At 40.1% G+C, this 22,709-nt stretch overlaps 1 protein-coding gene across 4 annotated transcripts in view; it reads right to left on the bottom strand.

Moving 5' to 3' along the window:
* The window catches only part of CD44 (CD44 molecule (IN blood group)), an 86,286-nt gene that overhangs the window by 21,381 nt on the left and 42,196 nt on the right, over positions 1-22,709 (bottom strand). For 3 of the 4 annotated variants that reach the window (XM_082843864.1, XM_082843865.1, XM_082843866.1), the window contains exons 4-5: positions 19,210-19,278; positions 16,517-16,750 (exon numbers count right to left, since the gene is read on the bottom strand). In XM_082843864.1, coding sequence (XP_082699990.1) covers positions 16,517-16,750; positions 19,210-19,278 — 303 coding nt within the window. Of the gene's footprint in view, positions 1-551; positions 684-2,159; positions 2,289-5,030; positions 5,148-5,849; positions 5,964-8,129; positions 8,256-9,523; positions 9,653-16,516; positions 16,751-19,209; positions 19,279-22,709 lie in introns of all 4 variants that reach the window. The other variant, XM_082843867.1, reaches the window with a different exon arrangement.

The raw sequence follows: 22,709 nt of genomic DNA, 5'->3' as shown, positions 1-22,709 counted from the left end.
CCATTCATTAAATTCATGAACATTTATTGATGGACAAGAGTGGTCTAAATCCTAAGTCACTGGGTATAGTATTTATTTCTAAGTGTGCAAGAGTAATTAATACCATTTTCTGAGCCTTTTAGTTACTTGTTTGGAATGAGTACTCATCAGTTTTTGATCTCTAGGATTTCTCTACCAAAGACAAGTTTTATCTTTGGGTCTATAATGGAGACAGTCACTGAATCCATCACTTCATTCTTTTTAAAACCCTGCACTTAGAAGTAAATGGAAAAGAAATCTTGAAACTACTCCTCTTCAGAGGAAATGACTTCCACTCCCATCATCTTAGGACTAATCCTTCTTTAACCTTCCTGCCAGATTCTCCACTCTCACCTAGGACTTCAGATTCAGATGCACGTGCATATCACTCTTACCAAGAAAACTAATTTTTGAAGAAACTTAAAGTTCCTTAGGAAAGCAGACTGGTCTAAAGCCAAGGGCATATTTCTAGGAAAAGAGCCATTTGAGGGCTTTCAAAAACATAATATATAAAAAAGCTCAGAGATCATTACCCATCCTTCTTTCTGTTTGATGACCTCGTCCCATTGGATGTGAGACTGGGTCGAAGAAATAAGTCCAGGAACGGTCCTCTTGGCTCTGCACTGTCACTCTTTGATTTTGATGGCTGTCACGGGCTGAGGCTGCTGTGACAATGCAGTTCAAGCAATTGTCAAAGTGTTAGTTGACATTTGGCCAGGGATACACTGATTTTTTAAAGACTTTATTTTCTATACAAGACAATGAAACCGTCTTCCGGATATAGAGGGCCAGGAAGTTGCAGAATGTTTTAGCAGGTATAGGTTCATTCATGCTCATTTTTCCTAGCAATCAGCATGTGAACTAGAGGTCACAAAAGCATTAACGACTTCTCCAGTGGGTAGATGAGAAGTTATAGACATCAAGTGAAGATGGAGGAGAAATAGTTCTTTACCCACACCATGTTGCCACCATCCCCTAAGGGAGGAAGTGTAGAAGTCCAAACACATGATGTCATTCCTACACAACCACGTCCCAGTGAAATGCACATTAGGCCAGTAGTGATTTAGAGAAGGAATCAGGTAACAGCTTCCCTTGAGATAAACATGAAAGTAAATGCCATTCATCTCAAAAGCATGAGTGGAATCTATTAGAAGCATCACCTTCTAACAATGAGATTTATGGCACAGTGGCATATAAGAATGCAGCATGTGCTTTGGCTTCACTCTGAGCCACTGAAGACGTATAGGTAGAAAAGATGACAATAGTAGACCCTTAGCAACAACTACACCACATATCCAGTCACTGAATCCACTGCTCTGCCAGCTGTGCATTCAGAAGCTGCCACACACCAGAAGAACATCATGCATTACATTCTATATTGCAAATAAAAACATAGGGATATTTCTCACTGATATTAAGTAACGATATGGAATTCACATTGTTTTGCAAGAATGCATCTTGCATGCATTTCAATATTTCTGTCACACAGACAAAAGAATCATGCACAGGAGCTGGTAGAGCCAAGTTATCTGGCATCACTTAGAAATGTTGACAAGATTGGGTCTAATCTCCCCAGTCCCACAATTCAAATATAGAGAAGAGGTGTTTTTTATAAATCTAAGAAGAAAACATTGTACATTCAAGGAGAAATCTCCAAACAAACATGACAAAAGGCCAAATGACACCAGACAGGTGTTTTTCTCAAAATGTCTGGCTCCATTTCTTTGACTACTGAGGTTCTGACCAAAAGCTTTCTAACAAGCCCAGGATTTCACAGAACTGTGTTGTAAAGCCTGGACCCATATCATAGAGCAGATTCCTTTACAAAAGCAAAGGGAGTATTTTATAAGATTGGAGTCCCTGCATCCTCTTACTAGGGGATGCCCAAAATTAGATCTGAAAGTGACGTACGTAAGGGCATATTCTCTGTGTCTCCTTATGTGCCTGTATCCATTTTTGTTCTGGTGATTTGTTACGTGCACTTAAGGGTTGGCTCTGTGTTGACTGAATGGTAAGTGATTAAGGAACTGTAACACCTTGTAACATTTCCTTCAAACTCTTCTTGTTCACTGTCTTCAACGCCCAGTACTTAACCCCAGAGGAAGTTTTCACCCAAGTCTGCCTGTGAAACCATCCATTACCAGTTGTCCCTGCTGTTGAATGAGAGTCTTCTTTTGGCATTTGGGGATATTCCCCAGGCCATCCATTCTCAAACCACTGCTCTTTCTGGGTAGCTGTTTCTTCCGTTGTACTAGTAGGGGGTGCCCGGGCTGTGAGAAGAATGTCAATTGTGAGCTGTTATTGTTCAATTAATTTCCTTACCAACACATATCTTTCTACCTTAAGAGCATATACATGTGGGAGAGAAGGTAGAAAAGGAAAGCAGGAAGGAGAGACACCACTGATACTCTTGAAAGGGATATTAGAAATCAAATGGCCCGATACTTTAGCTTTTCAGATGGGAAAACTGGGGCTCAAAGAAGCTTTGATTTGCTCAAAATCATATAGCCAGGTTGGTACAAAGTTAGGACCAGACCACGGTCTATGAATTCCAGTATTATTCTTATTTTACGAGTCTATGGCCTCATACGTCTTGTCTGAGAGAAATGTTCGTTGAAAAAACTTAACCTGCCTTCAGTGATTTTGGAGGAAGCCTAGTAGGAAGCCTTCTCAAAAGGTGATCACACGACTCATAATTGCACACACTGGAAATACACCAGAAGTGCATTTGCCCAGCATGAAAGATGCTGGGAATGATTGAGATGCTACCCCACTGACATGTTACAAAGTTATGTCTATGGAGCATCTAAAATTGCCAAAATGACTTTTTAAGAAAATTAATTCAGTGGAGAAAAACTTTTCTAGCCAGTGTTTGGCATTATATAAATGGTAGGAGTGTGTGACAGGCTTAAAATTTCAAACGGTCAGCGCTGTAATTGTCCAGTTTTAAAAAGGGCATAATGAATGAAATGAAATTGTAATGGGGTGCCTTTGGTAAAAACCAGAAAGCCACTGACATTTTCATCTGTAGCGACTAATACTAAAGTTTTAGTTCATCAAGTAAATGAGAGTGTTATAACACTGTATATCAACTATACCTCAATTAAAAAAAGAAAAAAAATGAGAGTGTATAAACTTGCCAAGCTGAAGTATATTTTGCAACTTGTAAAACTGGTTTATTTCATTATTTTAGAAATTAATATGCATGATTTGATAATTGTGAAGACATTTAAAAAATAAAACTTACTGTCCTTGTTTCACCCTTGCATTGGCCAAAACATCCCTGGGGTTAACTGGTTATCCAGAGGGAGGGGAAAAAAACCCCAAAATCTTAAGTTTTACCTCCCCTTGACTAAATCACTGCCTCCTGACAAATAATAAAGTTAGAGAAAACACTGGGTGTAACTACAAAAAAAGAAAAATTAACCCAAAACACAGACTGCATCCTTAAAGTTTAAAAAAAAGGAAAAAAAATGTGCACACACACACACACACACTATTCTATACTACTTCTACCTCTCTCTTTATAAAACACAATGATCCTTTAAATATCCAGTAACCCCTTGTTGTCTTCAATACATGGGTTAGCAGAGTAATGGATTTTCATTGCAAATGACTCTCTTCTGGAAGTTGTAAATGTTCTTTTGATAATGCCCAGAATCACCAACCAGAATCACTTATGTTTTGCAAGTCCTGATAAAAGAATTGCTGCAGCAGTGCTGCTTTCCCTCTGTTAGGTTCTGTTATGTCCTGTTTTGCAACTACCCTCCAGTAATCATGGCCCTCCCCCCCACCTTTTGACAATAGGATCATTAATTCCAAGCCTCTTAGTTTTCCACTTTTTAAGTACTAACCGTCTTAAATAATTTCTAAAATACACTGCTAGGACCAAAAGGGACTGGTACAGAATCCCATTCTGAAGAGACTTCTGTTTCTTATGTCCTTCTTCTATCAGAAGACTCTTTTGTTAACTCAGCCTATAATCCACATGCGTATATCGAATCTGTTGGGGTCAATAATGAGATATAGGCCTGATGGGTGTATTCAGTACAATGTTCAGGAGGTAGTAACCTATTCAGTCCTAGCTGATGTCTGAAACTTTTCTTTTGTTGTCTGAAGACCTCCTCAAAACATGGATTCCCAAACTTCTTTGGCTTCTAAGTGATTGTTTCTTACATTTTTGCTTTAGGAGTATTCAAGGCTATGAGCATCATGGTTGAACCATAATTTCTAAAATGCTACAAGCTGTTACCCTAAATTAAAGCTTCTTTTATTCCAAACATCATAGGCATCTCTCTGAGAGATAGATAAAAAAAGAAGAGTATACACTTCTTACTTCCTTTTTTGTCCTATCCTCATAGGCCAGTAGTGAGACCTGAAATTGTTTTAGGAAACCTGAGATGTTTGCACATAAGTAAAAATAACAGCGTCAAAGCCTTCCCCAAGTTACCCTGGGCTTAAAAACAAAAAAAGAACAGTCAAGGAATTCATATATAGACCATCTGAGCGATTGACTTTCTTCCAAAGAGTACAAGGGATGCCTTTCTACAATGCAGCAAGGAACAGAATGTGAAAAAGAAACTGGATTCATCAAAGATCTTTATAGAAAACAAGAATTCCAAAGCTCCTTGCACTTGTCATGCTTTCTTTCCAGATCCCACTACTAAGCATCAAAAGAACACACTCTTCTTCATACATTTCCATAAAAACACACAAATTACCCAAATGGAACCTCTGGGAAACTTTAACACAAAAACTGTATGTCAGATATTTTTACACATTTTAACTTTTTAAACATTTTGGCCTTTTGGGCCACCTGACAAGTTAGTATTTTATTCCAATTTCTAAGAAACTGTGTGCAGATCTGGCAGCTTTTCATGCTCTGGGGATAAAAGAAATTACTGCGTGGAAATACAAGATGTAGCCAATGTCTGCAAAAAAGTCTTCCCCATTCTCTGGAGTGACTTCACTAACTCAACTAAACCAGAACTGATGACTGCCATCCTTCTTACTTGTGCTTGTAGGATGCTGGGTCTCCTCTTCATCATGATATCCATGGTGACTGAGAGAAGAGTGTGTTTCCTGGGTCCATTTTTCTCCATAAGCACTGGTGCTACTTCTGTCCACATCTGTCGTGATGATGGTTATATACACTGTGACTTTTTATCAACCAACTTTTGATTGTTCTGTTTTTTCATTAAAGTACATGCCATCTAATGGTCGATGCCTAAATAGTACCTCTGAGTATCTCCTCTTAATACTTTTGAGTGAATTCACTAATATCTCCCAAGAGAAAACCAACGGGCATGGAAATTTCTTAATGACTACCTGTTATTGTACTACAACCACTTTATCAAGAGCAGCACCACAAACCATTTTAATGTATTCATTTTTATTTTTTTATTTATTTATTTTTTTGCGGTACGCGGGCCTCTCACTGTTGTGGCCTCTCCCGTTGCGGAGCACAGGCTCCGGACGCGCAGGCTCAGCGGCCATGGCTCACGGGCCCAGCCGCTCCGCAGCACGTGGGATCTTCCCGGATCGGGGCACGAACCCGTGTCCCCTGCATCGGCAGGCGGACTCTCAACCACTGCGCCACCGGGGAAGCCCCGTATTCATTTTTATAATGAAGCAACATAAAATGTCTTGTGCCCAGATGATATCATTGACAAATGACTCCTAAGCTGAACTGAGTATCCTCACGAAAGTTCACTAAGAATCTGTGATGAGATATTAACTGGATTTCCCACTGTGTCCCGATGATTGACCTCTGCAGCATCAAAGACTTTGAGGGAAAAAAAGTCTTTAATTAAGTATGTGTAACCCATTACCAGTCATCCTTGTGGTTGTCTGAAGTGATACTTCTGGATTCGAATGGCCTGGGCTCGGTTGCGTCCAATCCTGGTTCTGTTGTGGGTGGTTAAAAACCCGTGGTGTGGTTGAAACTGTGATAATGATGATTGAAGTAATTAGGAGAATGTTATTTCTTGAGCCTTCACCACTTGTTCTGCATATGTCTCCCTTCTTTAGTCTATAGAGTAAGTCATCTATACCAGGCTGTATAGATGGTTGAGTGGAAATGAAGGGAAAGCAGACAGTGCCTTCAGCTTGCTTCAGCCATACTGTTAAGCATCTCAGTGTCCTTTGCATTCTGTCAGAGAACACGTAGGGGTCAGAACATGAGATCTTCTGGAGAAAGCAGCCAAAGAAGCTGCAGCAGCAGGAAGAACAGCTTTGAAAACACCAGCCCTACACCAAGGAGAACCAAAGACGTCAGCGCTTTGCCTGTCCATGCAGTCTATAAGGACCCTCTGCAATGGAAAGCCCAAGGAATCTGTAACACTGCCAAGTGTGCTACATGTAGAGCCTCAGGCTGAAGAGTAGACACCTGAAAAGTTATACCATGATGACCAGTTTACATTATGAGTAGTTTTGGTGGGGAAAGAAACACCCTGCACAGCCAGAGCTTTCCTATAGTTGATTCTAACAAAGAATATCTACCTAGAACAGCCATGTGATTTAGCTGTACATTTCTGAATATTTATATATATCAAACTCCTATGGTATTCTCATCAAACACAAAGCATTTCATGAGCAAGCCATTCATAGCCAATGAAAGAAAACCAAGATGCACACATTCAGTAGAAAACACCATAGGTAACCAACCACCATCACAGCAGCTCCCCAAAGATAAAAAGGGGCATACATCCACCAGTGCCCTGATACTGTCACCCAAAATGATAGGGCTGGAAGAGGAGATGCACCTGACAGAAGAACAGGACAAAATCAGAATCAATGTCTTTTCTGAAAGGTTATTTGCAAATACATCCTAATTCTTTCAAACTTTATTTTGATACCCAAATAATACAAAACTCTTTTCAGAACTATAATACTATCAGCTCTATTTCACAAGTTAATAAAATCAGGTTTAGAATCATTAACTACATTCTCAGTAAGCATGAAAAACTGGCAGTTATCATACCCCTAGAGAAGAGAGAGGGCATCATGCTGAATTACGTGCACAGGTGCCAAGAAGAAAAGTGAGCTGAAATCGGAAAATATGCCACAGAGATGAAATAATATCAAGTTTTCCCCTGGAGCTTGATGATACGATTTATTTTCAGGTTGATCTGTTTGGCTTGCCACTCAAGAGGGTTTAGTTTCTCAAGTGTCAAGACCACATCTTTCCTGATGCCCGACTTAGAAGATGTGGCCACATCCTGAACCCAGCAGACAGTATAATAGTAAAGCTCCAGTGTCTTGGGGTATTTGGTTTTCTTTTTGAAGTAACTAAAGAGAGTTTCTTTGTTAGGTCTCTAAGCTCTGCAGGGGTGTCCAACTAAGGAATACACTACTTGAAAGCTTAGATATAAAGCATATAGTTCATCTCGAGTATTTGTTGTATCGATGTCATATACTCAGACGCCTCAGGCCTAAGCTATGCTTTTGGACCCCTCCCTCCTGGGGTGCTGTCCTTTTGGGGATGAAACCCTCAGGTTCCAATTGGATGGACAGGACTTCTGTGACCTGAGAGAGCTCATGTAGCACCTCAAAGGCACATCTTCTCTAAAAAAAAAAGGCAGAGCTGTGATAGAGTCAGGTTCAGGATCTCATCTAAGTGCAGCAATATCTCAGATCATGACAGGTATGTATAGGAAACTCAGTCATTTGGCAGAATATTAGACCAACCTTTGAATTTTTTTAAAGGACCTTTCAGCTCAATTTCCATCTCTGTTCTCAAAAAGTTTTATAATTGTCACGAATTGGGATACTATTATGCAATGGTTCCACTATGTGTTTTTAATAATTGGCACTGTTTTGTTACATAGCTCAGTTTTAACACATAAATAAACAAAACAGGAAGTACCTGAGGCATTAGAAATTTTATAAAAGATATTTTTTCCACTTCTCCTCCAAATATATTTTGGCTTCCATTAAAAAAAAAATCAGTTTTTTCCTTCATAATCTCATCAAGGTATAATTAACCTGTGATCATAGGCTTATGCTCAATTTTCATATTAACTATTTCCTAAGATCGATACTCTTGGGCATCACTCAGATTAATCGATAAGCCTGGCATAGATGGTTCTACAGGAATTGATTATTCTTACTGGTGCTGGAGATAAAATCTTCATCATCATCAATGTCTGATCCAGAATAACTGGGGTGTCTGTCACTTTCATCTTCATTTTCTTCAGTTGCCTCCCAGCCTGCTGAGATGATATTTGAATCCGTACCTGTTGTGGTGACTTGCATTAGTGGCTGAGCTGGATGCCAAGCAACCCATTTGACAAAGGAAGAAAATCAGGCACAGAATGTATGAAAGGATTCCCAAGATCATAAGAAGAAAGAGAGAGATTTGACTTCTATACCCCAAATTCTTATATTCTGGTCTCTGAAGCTAATGTATAGATCTAAAAACAGCTGGCTATGATCCTCACAACTGAACACTCTTTTTAAGGAAGTTAAAAGAATAAATATGGACATAACCCTACCAAACAAGTAAAAGAAAAAAAAAAGGCCAATAAACACAGCCCCATGCTTTCAGATGCATTTATTATTAGCTTATTAACCATATGCCATGAAAGCTAGGGTGTCAAGAATAGAACGAAAAGGTTTCACACGTGCCTATTTGTTTTATCAAGCCACCTTCAGTAAAACCTTGGAATCGAAACACGTCAGTCATTTCTAAAAATCCCTTAGTTGTATTCACTATTTGCTAGTCACCCAGCTATGAGGTTTGATCTTCTCTAGCATTCGATTACTGTAGCTCTGAACGCAAATGAAAGCTATACTGCAGTTCCCATCAATACTTTAGCATGTAGCCAAAAACAAACAAACAAACAAACAAACAAAATTAGTCAATTAACAGAGAAATTTTGCGGGGCATTTATTAGTCAACCAAAAGGGTTGACTAGAATGGACTGTAGCCAATATTTGGGAAAATTCTCACTTTTTCCCTTTTGGATGCAATCCTAGGAAAGGAGATGGAAAGCCTCCACCTCTTCGCAGTGGTTACTGTAGATGTCTCTTTACTAGAAAGGGGTTTCCTATATTTTGAATGAGATTCATGCTATCTTTCAGAATGACCATTGATCTTTGCATCCTACGAGTATCTATCCCAAAAGCAGTTCCACTGATGGAGATTTTTGTGAGCTCTCCCTATGCTATTTTATTTTCTCATGAAAAGTCAAGAACTTTTTTTATCACTTCAGTCATTTTAGAACATCTTTCAGAGTCAAAGTTCTGTTCTGTCATCGAGAGAGACCTAGCCCCCTTCTCCAGCTCCCATATTAGCCTCCTCCTTGGCTACATTAATTCTATAGAATAGAAAGAAGAAATCTGCTTATTAGTACTAAGAAGTCAAACATATAGATCTCAGGGTCATGAAAAACATTTGTGAAACGAGCATGAACTTTAGACTTTGACAGTATCCCCAAGGTTAATGAAAATTACTGAAGACTGCCAAGAAAACATAAGAAATGAGATAATAATAACTCGTTACCAGCCATTACTGTTGTGGTGTGAAGATGAATCTTGGATGCTGATGGCTGAAACCACCAAGAAAACCAATCCTGGGCTCCTTGCCTCTTGGTTGCTGTTTTGGAAGTTGTACCACTAGTGCTCATCACAGCTGTTGTAACCATAATTGAATTGATTGTTGAAAGGTTAATTATCAGTGCCTAAGAAATAGCATTGTATGTGCTTTCATTCTTTTACCACTCAAGAGTCATCTATACATGATACAGATGGCGGAAAGAAAGGGAAAAAGCACAGAAGTTCCATTTCTTTCCAAGGCCCAAACCAGGGTTCAAAGAATGTCAGAGATGGAAGGATCTTAAACAACATCTGGTTCATGCTCCTCAACTTGAAGATGAAAAAGCTGTGCTGGACAGACCTTGACTTGTCTGAAGTTGGGATGATTAAACAAGAGAGAAGTCTTGAGGAGAGCATGAGAGCTGTCTTTGAATTTTGAAAGGCGATAACATAAACAAGGGATTAAAGTTTTGTTGGTGTTCCTAAAAGGTCAAACTAGGACCTGTGGTGAAAATTTCAGGGAGATCAATATTCTTCCAGATGTTAGATTTAAAAAGGTAATAATCTGAACTCTCCAACAATGACAGTATTATACAGAAAGTATTATAACCCCCACCATCAGAAAGGGCACTTAGCAGGAAAATTGTGTCAAAGATTAAACGATTGGAAATGTTGATGGAACGAGACTGTTTAAGATCCTCTCCACATCTGAGAGTCTTTGATGCTAAAGGATGATGAGTCCTCGTGCATCATCTTCTACACATTCTATCTTGGTCAACCAATATCATCCTCCAAGAATTTAGGGTATGACACTTCTGCCAGCAGTCCCACACACATAGCCCCAGCAACCCCTGATACGTGCAAGAAGGACACATGAGGTGGAAGCCTGAAAGAGATGCCATTCCACTTTAGTTGGCATCCAAATTCCCTAGCAGCCTTGCCCATGGTCGCTTTTATATCAACACTAGATTTTGCAAAGCAGAACAGAACATTTTGAGACCCAGTTTTTGAAAATAGGATAATCAATCAGGAAAGACAAACGAAGATGAAGTGACCCAATGATCTCACTGACAAGACCAGAAGCAAGAGTCTTGACTTGAAAACTTCCAGAGACTGCCATTTCTGCAACCATGATGTGCATCAGAAGAACAGTAGAGAACAGTAGACAAAAAACTGAAGAAAGTTCAAGCAGAGAGGCTGAAACCATCATTAAATCGCCAAGTACAAAAGTAAAGTGAATTAGATTTCTTTTTTCCAGTTATCAAGAAAGCCCAGAAGTGTCACAAGATGAAGTACTGACAAGACCTTTTCCTTCACAGTGTTTGTACTATGAAGATGAACATTGTCAACATTTTAAAAATACCATTGTTTAAATTCTGCAGTCAGTCTCTCTCTCTCTCTCTCTCTCTCTCCAGCATTATCTTAATCAGTATGATATGCAATTATAACATAACATCAGTACTATTTTCCTCACAGGAGTATTTGTGCAAATAAAAAATACAGTTTATTCAATGTATTATAAGCTAAGCAAATGTAAAGGACCATTTGTATAACTCTTTTCCTGCATAAAACATGCTTAATTATTTTGAAATATGGCCATATCCTCCATCAACGAAAGTTAGTAAGTGAAGGTATGCTTATAATACCCCATTGTTATAGACTTTGAATCTTTTTTCCGCAAAAGCTCTCAAACTCTCAAAAACATTTTACAGTGATTTAGAATTAACAGTCGTACATCCAGGGAGCTTTTTAGAGGCCTAGATTTTGATATAAAGCAACAGGCCACTTCCCACGCTTTGTAGTTGAGGCATCAGATGTCCAAACAATTGCTCAGGGCCCATACTTTCCATCTGTAAATCAGTATTTTCCTCTATTATTATTACTGGCTGTGATAATTAGAGCAGTGGAAAGTAGGAGTATGCATTTTCTAATAGACTTCTTTCAAGAGGACATGTTCTGAATTAATCTCTTAATTGAAGCTCTGAAGGAAAAATAATTCTGATTCTACGTGCATGTTGCCAAAGGAAAACAAGTAGGACATTGGGCAGAATCCAGTCATGTCCCCAGATCTGTGGGCCTCTCTGTTAAATGAAATGGTACCAAGATCCTGTTCTAAGGATGGTGACAGAACATCAGTAGGAAACTTCAGCATGATAATGGTGTCCCTTCCGTTAACATTGAAAGGCTTGGCATTTAGGACAACAGATAAGCAAAAGACGTAACAGTTTACCTGTCATTGCTGTTGTTGTCTGATCCTCCTGAGTCTTAGGCTGTGAATTACCAAATGGGGGCCATATCCAATTATTTTGCTCCTGAGCTGCTGCATTCCCACACACATAGCCCCAGCAACCCCTGATACGTGGAAGAAGGCTGTTTGAGGGCACCGTTGAAGTAACTGGATCGATTATGAAAATATAATTTTGTGAGGTCTTTCTAGAAAACCTTTACTCTCAGTCCTGTCTATATAAAATGTATGCATATACTATAGAGTGAAGATTAGAGAAGAGTGAGGCCTGATTTTATCTTTCCAGTCTCCTAAAGTCTCTTAGAATCTTAGGACAACATCAGAAATGCAAATTCTGTATGGATAACCACAGAGTGCTACCCATTCTTCAAACGGAGACCCCTGAATACAGGCTCAGAACAAACCCAAGTAGCAACTGAATAACCCGTGATGGAAAAGAGATTTTATAGCTACCTGATTGGGTGACCCAGCCATGAACTGGATCATTCATTTATTTTCGGAATATCTTTAGAGGTGTTTGCTTGTATCTTTTGGATCTGTCTATCATTTTACCCAGGAAGCTTGTGATGACAACTGGCATTTCAAAGTTCCACCCACACTCATTAATCTCAAGTCAAGCTTTATACTTGAGCAGGAACTTTGCAAAGGGTGTGTATTCAAAGTGTTGAAATCAGATAAAGCTTTGTCAAGTATCCATCTAACACTTTCTGTCACTTTTAATTCTAATTCAGAATGTGTTTCCAGAAAAGAAACACAACTGCCCAAGTTAGAGAAATTCTGGACTCTATGCAAATTAGAGAAAGGATAATCGGTGCTATTTTGCAATTTGAAATCTCCCACTTGACTCTCAAGCTAGACTTGAGTCGAGAATGTTTCCCTGTAGACGAAGAATGGCAAAATCATCAGGATAAACATCTAAACCAGGTGAGATTTTTAAAAACCATTTTGAGTCATATGCGCCCTTGAAAATCTGATATAAGTTATTGCTTCTCTCCTCGAAAAACAGATCCTACACATACGTATTCTCAAAGTTTTGCATATTTTTGGTGGCTCTTAAATAGCTTATGGCCTATCATTGAACCTACTGGATGTCCATGAACTCCAGGTTAAAAGCTTTGACTCTACACACACCCAATGTCAACTACCTACACAACATGCTCTATGCTACAAAGGACACATTTGCACAGAATAGACTGGAGAGATTGGAACCAATTTCACCACGGATGCCCCCAGATAAACCTGGGCATCCCCTTGGAAAATCTGCAAATTTTCCACTTTCCACCACTTTCTTACCTCAGTAACTTTATTAAAGATGCAGAACTCTGGACACCCTCACCCTATAGTACATCAGATAGAGACCAACAGGAAGCAAACATACAAAAGCAAGACAGAAATAGGCATTATTTCTGTCTTCCTAAAAAGAGGTGCATGCGATTTGGGGAAAATGAAAAAAGCTACTGCCAAGACAGCAGAGTTTTCAACTTTCCCCACCCAGGTAGATCATGCCAGACCAAAAAATAATAATAATGATAAAAATTTTAAATATATATATTTATATATATATACACACACACATACATATTTTTCTTTTACACCCAGAAGACAAGGAACTAGAGAGTTCCAAGGCAGGAGTCTGCTTCCTGAATCAGTTTAAGTTTTTGGATTCCAAAGAATTCCTGATCACCAATAGAAAAAAGGCTTATGACATGCCTCCAGGAAAGCACTTCCAAAAACAACATTTATAATAGAAAGCCTGCTGGAAGTCAAAACCTACCCAGATGGTCGTTCTCACTGGCTCTCCCTATTGCCACCCACTAAGGACCCTCAAGGATGGAATCAGCCACACAAGCCAAAGATACTCTTCTCTGTGCTCAGCCAGCCCTCCTCTTGACTTCTGCCCTCCTGTACACATTAGAGGGGATTTGCAATCACTCCCTCCTGGTAAGTCCCAACTCTGAGTCCAACACTCATGAGGTTTGGGATTCTCCTCACTGGGCTTAGAAACTATGGTCTATTCATGAACCAGCGCTAACTTGTTTGAGTACACCATACGCTATGTTCAAGTTTCTACCTGATTCTTTTCTTTGACACCTTTCTTCCCATGAGCTGATCTATTTGGCGCTGCCGTAATGGGTTCTAGAGCACTTCCATGACTCTCAGGTTGGCTCTGGACTCACTCTGCTGGGCATACAAGTCTCTCTCTTCCTAAACTACTGAAACTTAACTAAGTGCTCTGGAAAGAGGAAAACACAATTCTTTTCTCAACCCAAATCCTGAACTATTTGTATTTAAGTAAACATACTTTTAACTAAATCATTTCCTTGATTTCTGAACAGTATATAGGCTCCATGAAGGTAGGTCCAACTCTGAGTCCCTAGTATAGAACAATGTCTTGCACAGAGAAGACCTCAAATACCAGTTGAATGAATGACTAGGTTACTAATCCTTACTTCTCCTCAATATTACTTTCTAATGGTGTTTACCAATAGGTCCCAGGCATTAGAATAGCTTGGTACGTAGTAGGTCTTCAAAATCTGTTTGCTGACTAAGGCAGGAGAGGCGCGGTCCTTTAAAAGATGTGCTATGAATGTTTATAAAATGTCCTCATTGCATTTTTTAAAGGACATGTGAAATACTATTTCTCTATAGGCTGTCAGCAGCTTGTTAATTTCATCTGGTTCCCACAAGATATCTTTTGTCACTATTTTCTTCTTTGGTGGGAAATGGTACTTTAGGATAGACCCGATCTGCTTCCTGCTGAGACCACTAGTTGTTGCGTTTGCCAACATCTGACAAAATTGCATGTCCTGATGATAAACCCCTTCAATGTGGCTACTTTATGAAGGCAGGGAACTCAAGACGCAGCAAGTAAGTAGCAGCCCACCTGCCTGGTTTGCAGAAACTTCTCTCAAGAAGGGTTGTCCATGGAATTACAGACAATACAGTGACACAATCTTTGGAGAGCTAATAATCTGGGAAATCATGGGAAGTTTGAAAATATGTGCTTTTTGAAATGTTTCAGAGAATCTGAGGAGAATGATCACAACCCAACCCTATTTGTATCACCCTTCTCAGCCAGATGCTAACAGAAATTTAAGACACTGTTGAGAAAGTAACCTTACATTAAAACCTAAGTGTCCGTCGACAGATGAATGGATAAAGAAGATGTGGCACCTATATACAATGGAATATTAGCCACCATAAAAAGAAACGAAATTGAGTTAGTTGTAGAGAGGTGGATGGACCTAGAGACTGTCATACAGAGTGAAGTAAGTCAGAAAGAGAAAAACAAATACTGTATGCTAACACATATATATGGAATCTAAAAAAAAAAAAAAAGGTTCTGAAGAACCTAGGGGCAGGACAGGAATAAAGACGCAGACGTAGAGAATGGACTTGAGGACACGGGGAGGGGGAAGGGTAAGCTGAGACGAAGTGAGAGAGTGGCATGGACATATATACACTACCAAACGTAAAATAGATAGCTAGTGGGAAGCAGCCGCATAGCACAGGGAGATCGGCTCGGTGCTTTGTGACCACTTAGAGGGGTGGGATAGGGAGGGTGGGAGGGAGACGCAAGAGGGAGGGGATATGGGGATATATGTATATGTATAGCTGATTCACTTTGTTATAAAGCAGAAACTAACACATCATTGTGAAGCAATTATACTCCAATAAAGATGTTAAAAAAAAAAAAATCCTAGTGCTCTGGTGATTTCCCTGGCTTCTGGGTGATGAGGAATAGAAAAGGGCCCTGTCTGGAGCATTTGCAAACCAGTAAATTTCTGCCACGCTCTTTGAAGACCCGAGTTCCACCCCTCAAGAGCCGTAGCCAGGAAAAGAGAAAATCCACACCATAGTAGGAAAGCTGCTGCAGAAGCAGATGCCCTATTTGAGCGTGAATAATCCTCCACAGGAGGAACGCAGCCCATCTGGAAACCTGTTGTAAAACAAACCATAGGGGAAAAGCAAAGAAGGAAGCAGAGAAGGAGACAAGGGGAACATGTAAACACCTTCCAATGAAAGTGAAGCCCCGGGACCAAACACCCAAAGAAATCTAAGGCAGTGTTTACATATTTGCACTCCAGCTGTCCCAAAGTAATGACACCCACATAACCAAGCAAGAATTAAGAACCTTCCCCTACCAGCTGGGATAGCAAACTTTTAAGCAGATTACTTTGATCAGGTATGCTTCCTTAGACCAAACACAAAGGAATTGCTTAGCAAATCATGGGTGGTGAATATGACTAATTATTACTCAATTAATAATATGAATATAAATCAGGTTAAAACCTAAAAATATAAAATTAAACTGAGAAAAGTAGCAGATGAAATGGCATGCATGTGCTATGATCACAACTTTATGAAAACAACCTTATCCACAGATGGATAAGAACAAGAAGGAAACATGCAAAAATGAAAATAGCTTCTGCATCAGGCTTGAACTGTCACCATATCTCTGGGACAAGAGAACAAGGGAAGTTCTTCTGAAAAACCTCCAATATGGTACTTCTTGTAGATGAAAAAAAAAAGGTAGGCGGTAGCAGTCAATGCATACGGTGCACTGACGACCACAGCAGCCCGCCTCCCCAGGTGATGTCACCACCTTCTAGAGACGGAGGCAATCAACAGGTGAGCGGGGATCGCTCAGGAAGAGCAGAGACGGTTTTTGCAAACGAATTGCTATTGGAAAGCACAGTGATTCATTCTCCTTACTGGTAGCTGGGGTAGTCTCTGGGTTGCTGGGGACCCAGGGACTATCTTGGTCCGGGGTCGGGTACACGGTTGGAAGATGGGTGTGGAAGATGTTGTAGCCCCCTGAAGTGCTTCTCTCACTGGAGGATCCACTGCTCATGTCCTCCTCGGGAGTGGTGCTGGGGTTGATGTCATCGGGGTTAGTTCTGTATTCCCCTTTCTTGGTGTACCGGGTGCCGTCACGGTTAACAATAGCTGGGAGACAGAGAAGGCACTTTCAGAGCTGGACAGCTGACGTTTTCCGACTGCAGGAAAACTGTGGCTTATCTTAGAAGACTTCAAAGCTATTTTTCTTTTTTATGAAGCAAACCAACACCTAACTACCTCTCTAGTTGGGGGGATAGAGTGACCGATGCACTAAGAAAGTGAACTCTCCCTGCCCACCCACACACCCTGGAAATGCGGTGGGGGAAAAAGGGTGTGTTTGGGAGTCCCCAGGTTCGAATCTCAGCTTCGTGTGGCTCTAGACAAGGTAGGTAACCCTCTGAGCTTCAGTTTCATCATTTGTAAAATAGGGATGATACTACCTTCTGCTATGAGCACTATATGATATGTTGTATGGAAAGTGCTTAGCGTAGTATTCAAAACAGAGTTGGTGCTCAATAAGTGATAATTCTCCTGCCTGGTCCCTAGCCTCCCTTCTCAAGTGCATGTGATATTTGTTGCTATTAATTCCACCAATTTCGAGAAAGGATTTGAAATAGGAGACAAAGAAGTGATCGGTCTCAGCAGGGAATATACAAGCATAACTCATTTATTTGTGCTTCACTTTATAGCTTCACAGATACTGTGTTTTACACCTTGAAGGCTTGTGGAAACTCTGCGTTGTTAGATAATGGTTAGCATTTTTTAGCAATAAAATATTTTTAATTAAGGCACGTTTTTTTAAAACATAATGCTATTACACACTTGGACTACAGTATAGTATAAATGTAATTTCTCTATGTGCTGGGAAACCAAAACAATTTATTGCAATATTCACTTTATTGCGGTGGTCTGAAACCTAACCCGCAATACCTCTGAGGTATGCCTATAAATTTAAAAATCCACAAAGAATTAAATTTTCTTTCTAAGCGGCAAATGTTGTCAGTTTAAATGAACTTCCAGTCCTGGCTAAGAAATCAGCATGCTTAAATATCGACAGAGCCTCTGCCATCTTCTGTGAAATTCAACCTAAAATGAAGAAGCACAGATGTGTGCAAAGGTCAAAGTCTCTGGTTTAAACAAGCAGATGACTAGAATGACAGGAGGAGAAAGAGCAAGGAGGACTTCTTTCATCGTTCTCCTCTAAATGTGTCTGTTGCCTTCAAGCATGGGTCACTCACTTCACAAGTGTGCATTTAGCGGAAATGATTTTCTGCTGTATGGCATTGGTAGGACCAAAGAGTCTGTCTGTCTGCCTATCTAGATTGCCCAAGTAGAACTATTAATAAAACATAAATTTGAAAACATTCCAAAGTCTCAATCACCCTAATTATCTCTGCAGATAAAGCTCTGACGAGAAAATATGACTAAACTTGAACAGGTCTAGACTTTGAGAGAGATCTGTGGGGACCAAGGAAATGGGGCATTTATTGAGCATCTACTATGGGCCAGGCGTGCATCAGACACATTATCTTTCTTAATTTTCATGACAAATTTCATATGTTGTTTCATTACTCGGATGAGAAAACTGAGGCTCAGATCACCCGGGTGGTAAAGAACTAGGATTTCAAACCAGGCCTGATGTAGACAGCACACCTCACAGTGCAGGCCTCCCCTTCCTTTTCCAAGGTATAGGCCAGGGGCAATCTCTTTCCTAACTCTGGGGGGCTGGAACCGTGTGGTCCAGGACGATTCTGGTCCCCCTGCCACCATCATCACTGTCCCCATGCACACGGAGGGGTCTGGCTCTTAGGAGGCAGAAATCCAGCCTCCTCGTCACTGTGATACTTCTCAAAAAATGAGGCTCAGAGTCGATCAGGTCAAGGTTAACAGGTTGACCTACTTGAAAGTTCTGGCTGAAATATTCTGTTTTCCACAGTGCTAACTGCCTACTTCTGAGGATAATCAAGATGGTTTCAGGTCGACATGTTGTAAATCATGCTGAAACGCATATCAGGAAGTTTGTATCCTTTATTATCATTTTTCAATACTCCAGTTAAACCAAACAGAAAATTTGGGGGGCCAGAATGTCCCTACCCCTGACCCTTATCAATCCCTGTCTCTGAGAGAGCGAACATTGCTCAGACTCAGAGCCTTCAGCAGCTAGAATTTAAAAACACCATTTAATTTTTCTTACATTTATTTTTAAGGTTACGTTTTATTTATAATCAGAGATGTTGGCTTTCCATTTGCAGTTTTTTTTTAATGTATTTTAAGTAGAAAAGAATGGGTCAGTTAAATGAAAAATATCAATTAAAAGATAGTTCTGTGTCCACAGAGATGCCAAAAAAATGTGAAAGTTTTCAGATGACTGATGTTTGAGGAACAATGTATTGGGGTAAACCAGAGAGCAGTTTTAAGTCATCGAAGGAAAAGGGGAAGGGATGGTAAATCATAGCCACTGTCCCTAACCTTAGGGAAATAAGTGCTATTTTATAAAACATAGAAAATGGACCTCATCCTTTCTCCAAGAATAGGAAAACTCAATCAAGGTTAAAAGAGATACGTACTTATGGTAATTGGTCCTTCAAAGGTATTGGGCAGGTCTGTGACTGATGTGCAGTCTTCTTCAGGTGGAGCTATGAAGTAGAAAAGAAAAAAAAAGGCATAAGAACTTGAAAAAACTAGGAGCCTAACTGATGTCCATTTCTACTAGTTAGGATGGTATTTTATTATAACTTATCCCAAATCATTCTCTTCTTCTGAAACTTAAGTTTCCTAGGAACTTCTCTGACCTTGGTGACGAATTTCCCACTTTTATTTTGCTGCACACATTTTTGGAAGCTTACTTGTTCCCCTCCCCATGCCAACAAATTCATTCATTAACAAATGTATATGTTCTATATCAAGCACTGTGGAAAGCTGGGGATACAACGGTAATACGATAGACATGGTCCTTCTCTAATGAGGTATACATTAGAAGTTATTTTTAATTTATTATTATAAAATTAATATGGGAATAACTGTAAAACTGTTAAAATAAAGAAATGTATGAACTATAATGAGGAAATCACGTGTAATCCCAATAATTTACAGAAATGATGGAAAAACACAGCCGACAAATGCAATCAAATGCCTGTCAACATGAACAGCATGAGAATCTGAAGATTAAAATAATCAACAAAGAATTTACTTAGTAGAAATATTTTTTTAAAAAACTAATCTTTCATCTTTTAATTAATGTATAAATTAATTTATTTAACAAATCTCCTAAGTGCCTACCGTATACAGACTGCTTCTCCCCATATAGTTTCTGAGGTTGTCCGCCTTTGGTCCGGGTGCCCAGAGTATTTCCTGAGGCTTCTGTTTTGGCTTATCTCAACACAGGCGCCTCTGACTTCTTTTTCTTTTGTCCTCCATTTATCTTCTACTTCCCCCCGCCTTCTTCAGGGATAAAATTTCTGACTGTACGTTGGGCCTGCCTGATCACCCACAAATGTTACAAGAGCAGCCCTTTGAGAAGCACGTCTAAAGCTCTCTGAAAGCAGACCCTGAAAGTTCCACCCTGCCTGCCATCCCATGAGTCCTAAAGGAAGCCTGTAGAATGCTTTAACCAGTGGTTCCATTCCTGCCCAAATGCTCTATTCCATAACTGGACCTTGTGTTGAGCTCTAAAAACTCAGAGAGTTTTAAACTGGCTTTGCTGTTATAGGAAGATTGGATTCATTTGTGTATTACAGCTTTTATACTCTGTGTGTGTGTGTGTATGTGTTTGTGTATATGTATGTGTGTGTGCGTGCTTTAATGTAAAATGGAAACTTATTTGTTAGGTTGGTTTTTTCCAGAGTTGCTTCTTGGCAAAGAGGAAAGAACAAAGAGATGGATGGATGGATGGGTGGATGGATGGATGAGTGGATGGATGGGTGGATAAATGGGTGGATGGATGGGTGGGTGGATGGATGGATGCATGGATGGATGGGTGGATAAATGGGTGGATGGATGGATGGATGGGTGGGTGGATGGATGGATAAATGGGTAGATGGATGGGTGGGTGGGTGGGTGGATGGATGGATGGATGGATGGATGGGTGGATGGATGGATGCATGGATGGATGGGTGGATAAATGGGTGGATGGATGGATGGATGGGTGGGTGGATGGATGGATAAATGGGTAGATGGATGGATAGTTGGATGGGTAGATGGATGGATGGATGGATGGATGGTTGGGTAGGTTGATGGATGGGTGGGTGGGTGTATGCATGGATGGAAGGATGGGTGGGTGGGTGGGTGGGTGGATGGATGGATGGATGAATGGATGGATGGATGGATGGATGGATGGATGGATGGATGAATGGATGGGTGGATGGATGGGTGGGTGGATGGATGGATAGATGGATGGATGGATGGGTGGATGGATGGATGGATGGATAGGTGGGTGGATGGATGGATGCATGCATGCATAGATGGATGGATGGACAAATGGTTGGATGGATGGATGGATGGATGGATGGATGAGTGGATGGATGGATGGATGGATGGGTAGGTGGATGGATGGATAAATGGATGGATGGATAGAGGGAGGCAGACTGCTATCACAAGGAAGTCTGTTATCACAAGTATTTTAAGTGTCCTGCCATAAATTGCTGGGTACCCATGACACTGGACAAAAACACAAGTCAAATGAAACAGGGTTTGATTGCTTCCCAGTTTCTAGGAGCATCTTTTCCCACAGATAAAGGGGATGCCCTTTACCTGCCTATTCTTTGGCCTCATAGTGAAACTAACTGGCAGCTTTATATATTCAACTGCAGAAGAGCAGGTCTTAGAAATAGCTGTTCTTGCAAGCATTGATCAAAAGATTTCTCTGAAGAGAGACTCTTCAAAGAGAAAGTCACCTCCTTGGTAAGGCCATTCCTCACCATCCAATCTAAACCAGCCTCTCACCACCCTCCCACATCCATCACCATTGCATATTTGTTCTCATTTCTTCTTCAGGTTTACTGCTAGCTAAAATTATCTTATTCACTTTACTTGATGGCTGTTCATGTCACATCTCACATCCCCTACCCTCTGCCACCCACCCACCTCCACAGAAATACGGAAACTCCACAAGATGAGTAGTAACTTCATCTTTCTTGGCTAGAACAATTTATTTGTGATGGGGACAGAGAAGCACTCAAATATTTGTTGAATGAATGAAAAAAAACAACACACCAATATAATTTCCCAACAGTCCATTCTTCCAGTAAACATACCTAAGATATTAATCCCCAAAATGGTCTGCAAATACAAACAGGTCAAGAAACATCCAGATGAACCCTGAATGACAATGCCATAAGAAATGATTAAAGGAAGTTTCAGATCTATCAGTTCTTTTACTCATTTTAAGAATTTACTCAACACATATGACAGATCCCATTATAAACGAGGAGAAAAAAGATAAACATTTCTGTGTCTGCTTTTGAGGAATTCACAGGTCATGGGAGACAATAATAATACTTCTTTAGATTTTTACAGTTTTCAAAAAATTTTCCCAATGATTCCCTCACTTGAAATTCAGGGCAAATAGCCAACCTGGGAGATCTTGCAGAGTATCTACACAATCTGTTCTGGGGCCACCACCAGCAACTGTCCTGACCTATGAGATGTTTCTGATATTATTATATTGCTCAAACCCAGAAACAGGTCTTGGATTATGGCTTCTTAGTGGCAGGGATGGAATAACCTCCCCCAATTTCAAACACAATTGCAGGTAACAGTAGTACACTGGGGATTTCCAGGAGTAAAGTTGTAACAGAATGAAGCATGATGTCAAAAACACTAAGACAGTTTTGCAAATGGTGAGAGCATTGGTTCGAATGGAGTCCCTTCATGCTCCAATTCACCCTAACTTTTATAAAGAACATCAAGTCTGGCAAACATACTAAGATGGATGCTGACCCGAATGTGCAGTTAATACATTCACGCTCCCATGTCAGATACAGGGCGTCATTGGACAGCCTTTCACTGTGTTTAATGAGCATCGCACTGCTGGGAGAATCAAGCCTGGTGAGGTTTCCCTGAACCAAAG

Source organism: Leucopleurus acutus (assembly GCF_964270905.1).
Source record: "Leucopleurus acutus genome assembly, chromosome: 8".
Lineage (NCBI taxonomy): Eukaryota > Metazoa > Chordata > Mammalia > Artiodactyla > Delphinidae > Leucopleurus > Leucopleurus acutus.
The sequence above is the reverse complement of the archived record's forward strand: the minus strand, read 5'-3'. Positions and strand labels throughout refer to the sequence as shown.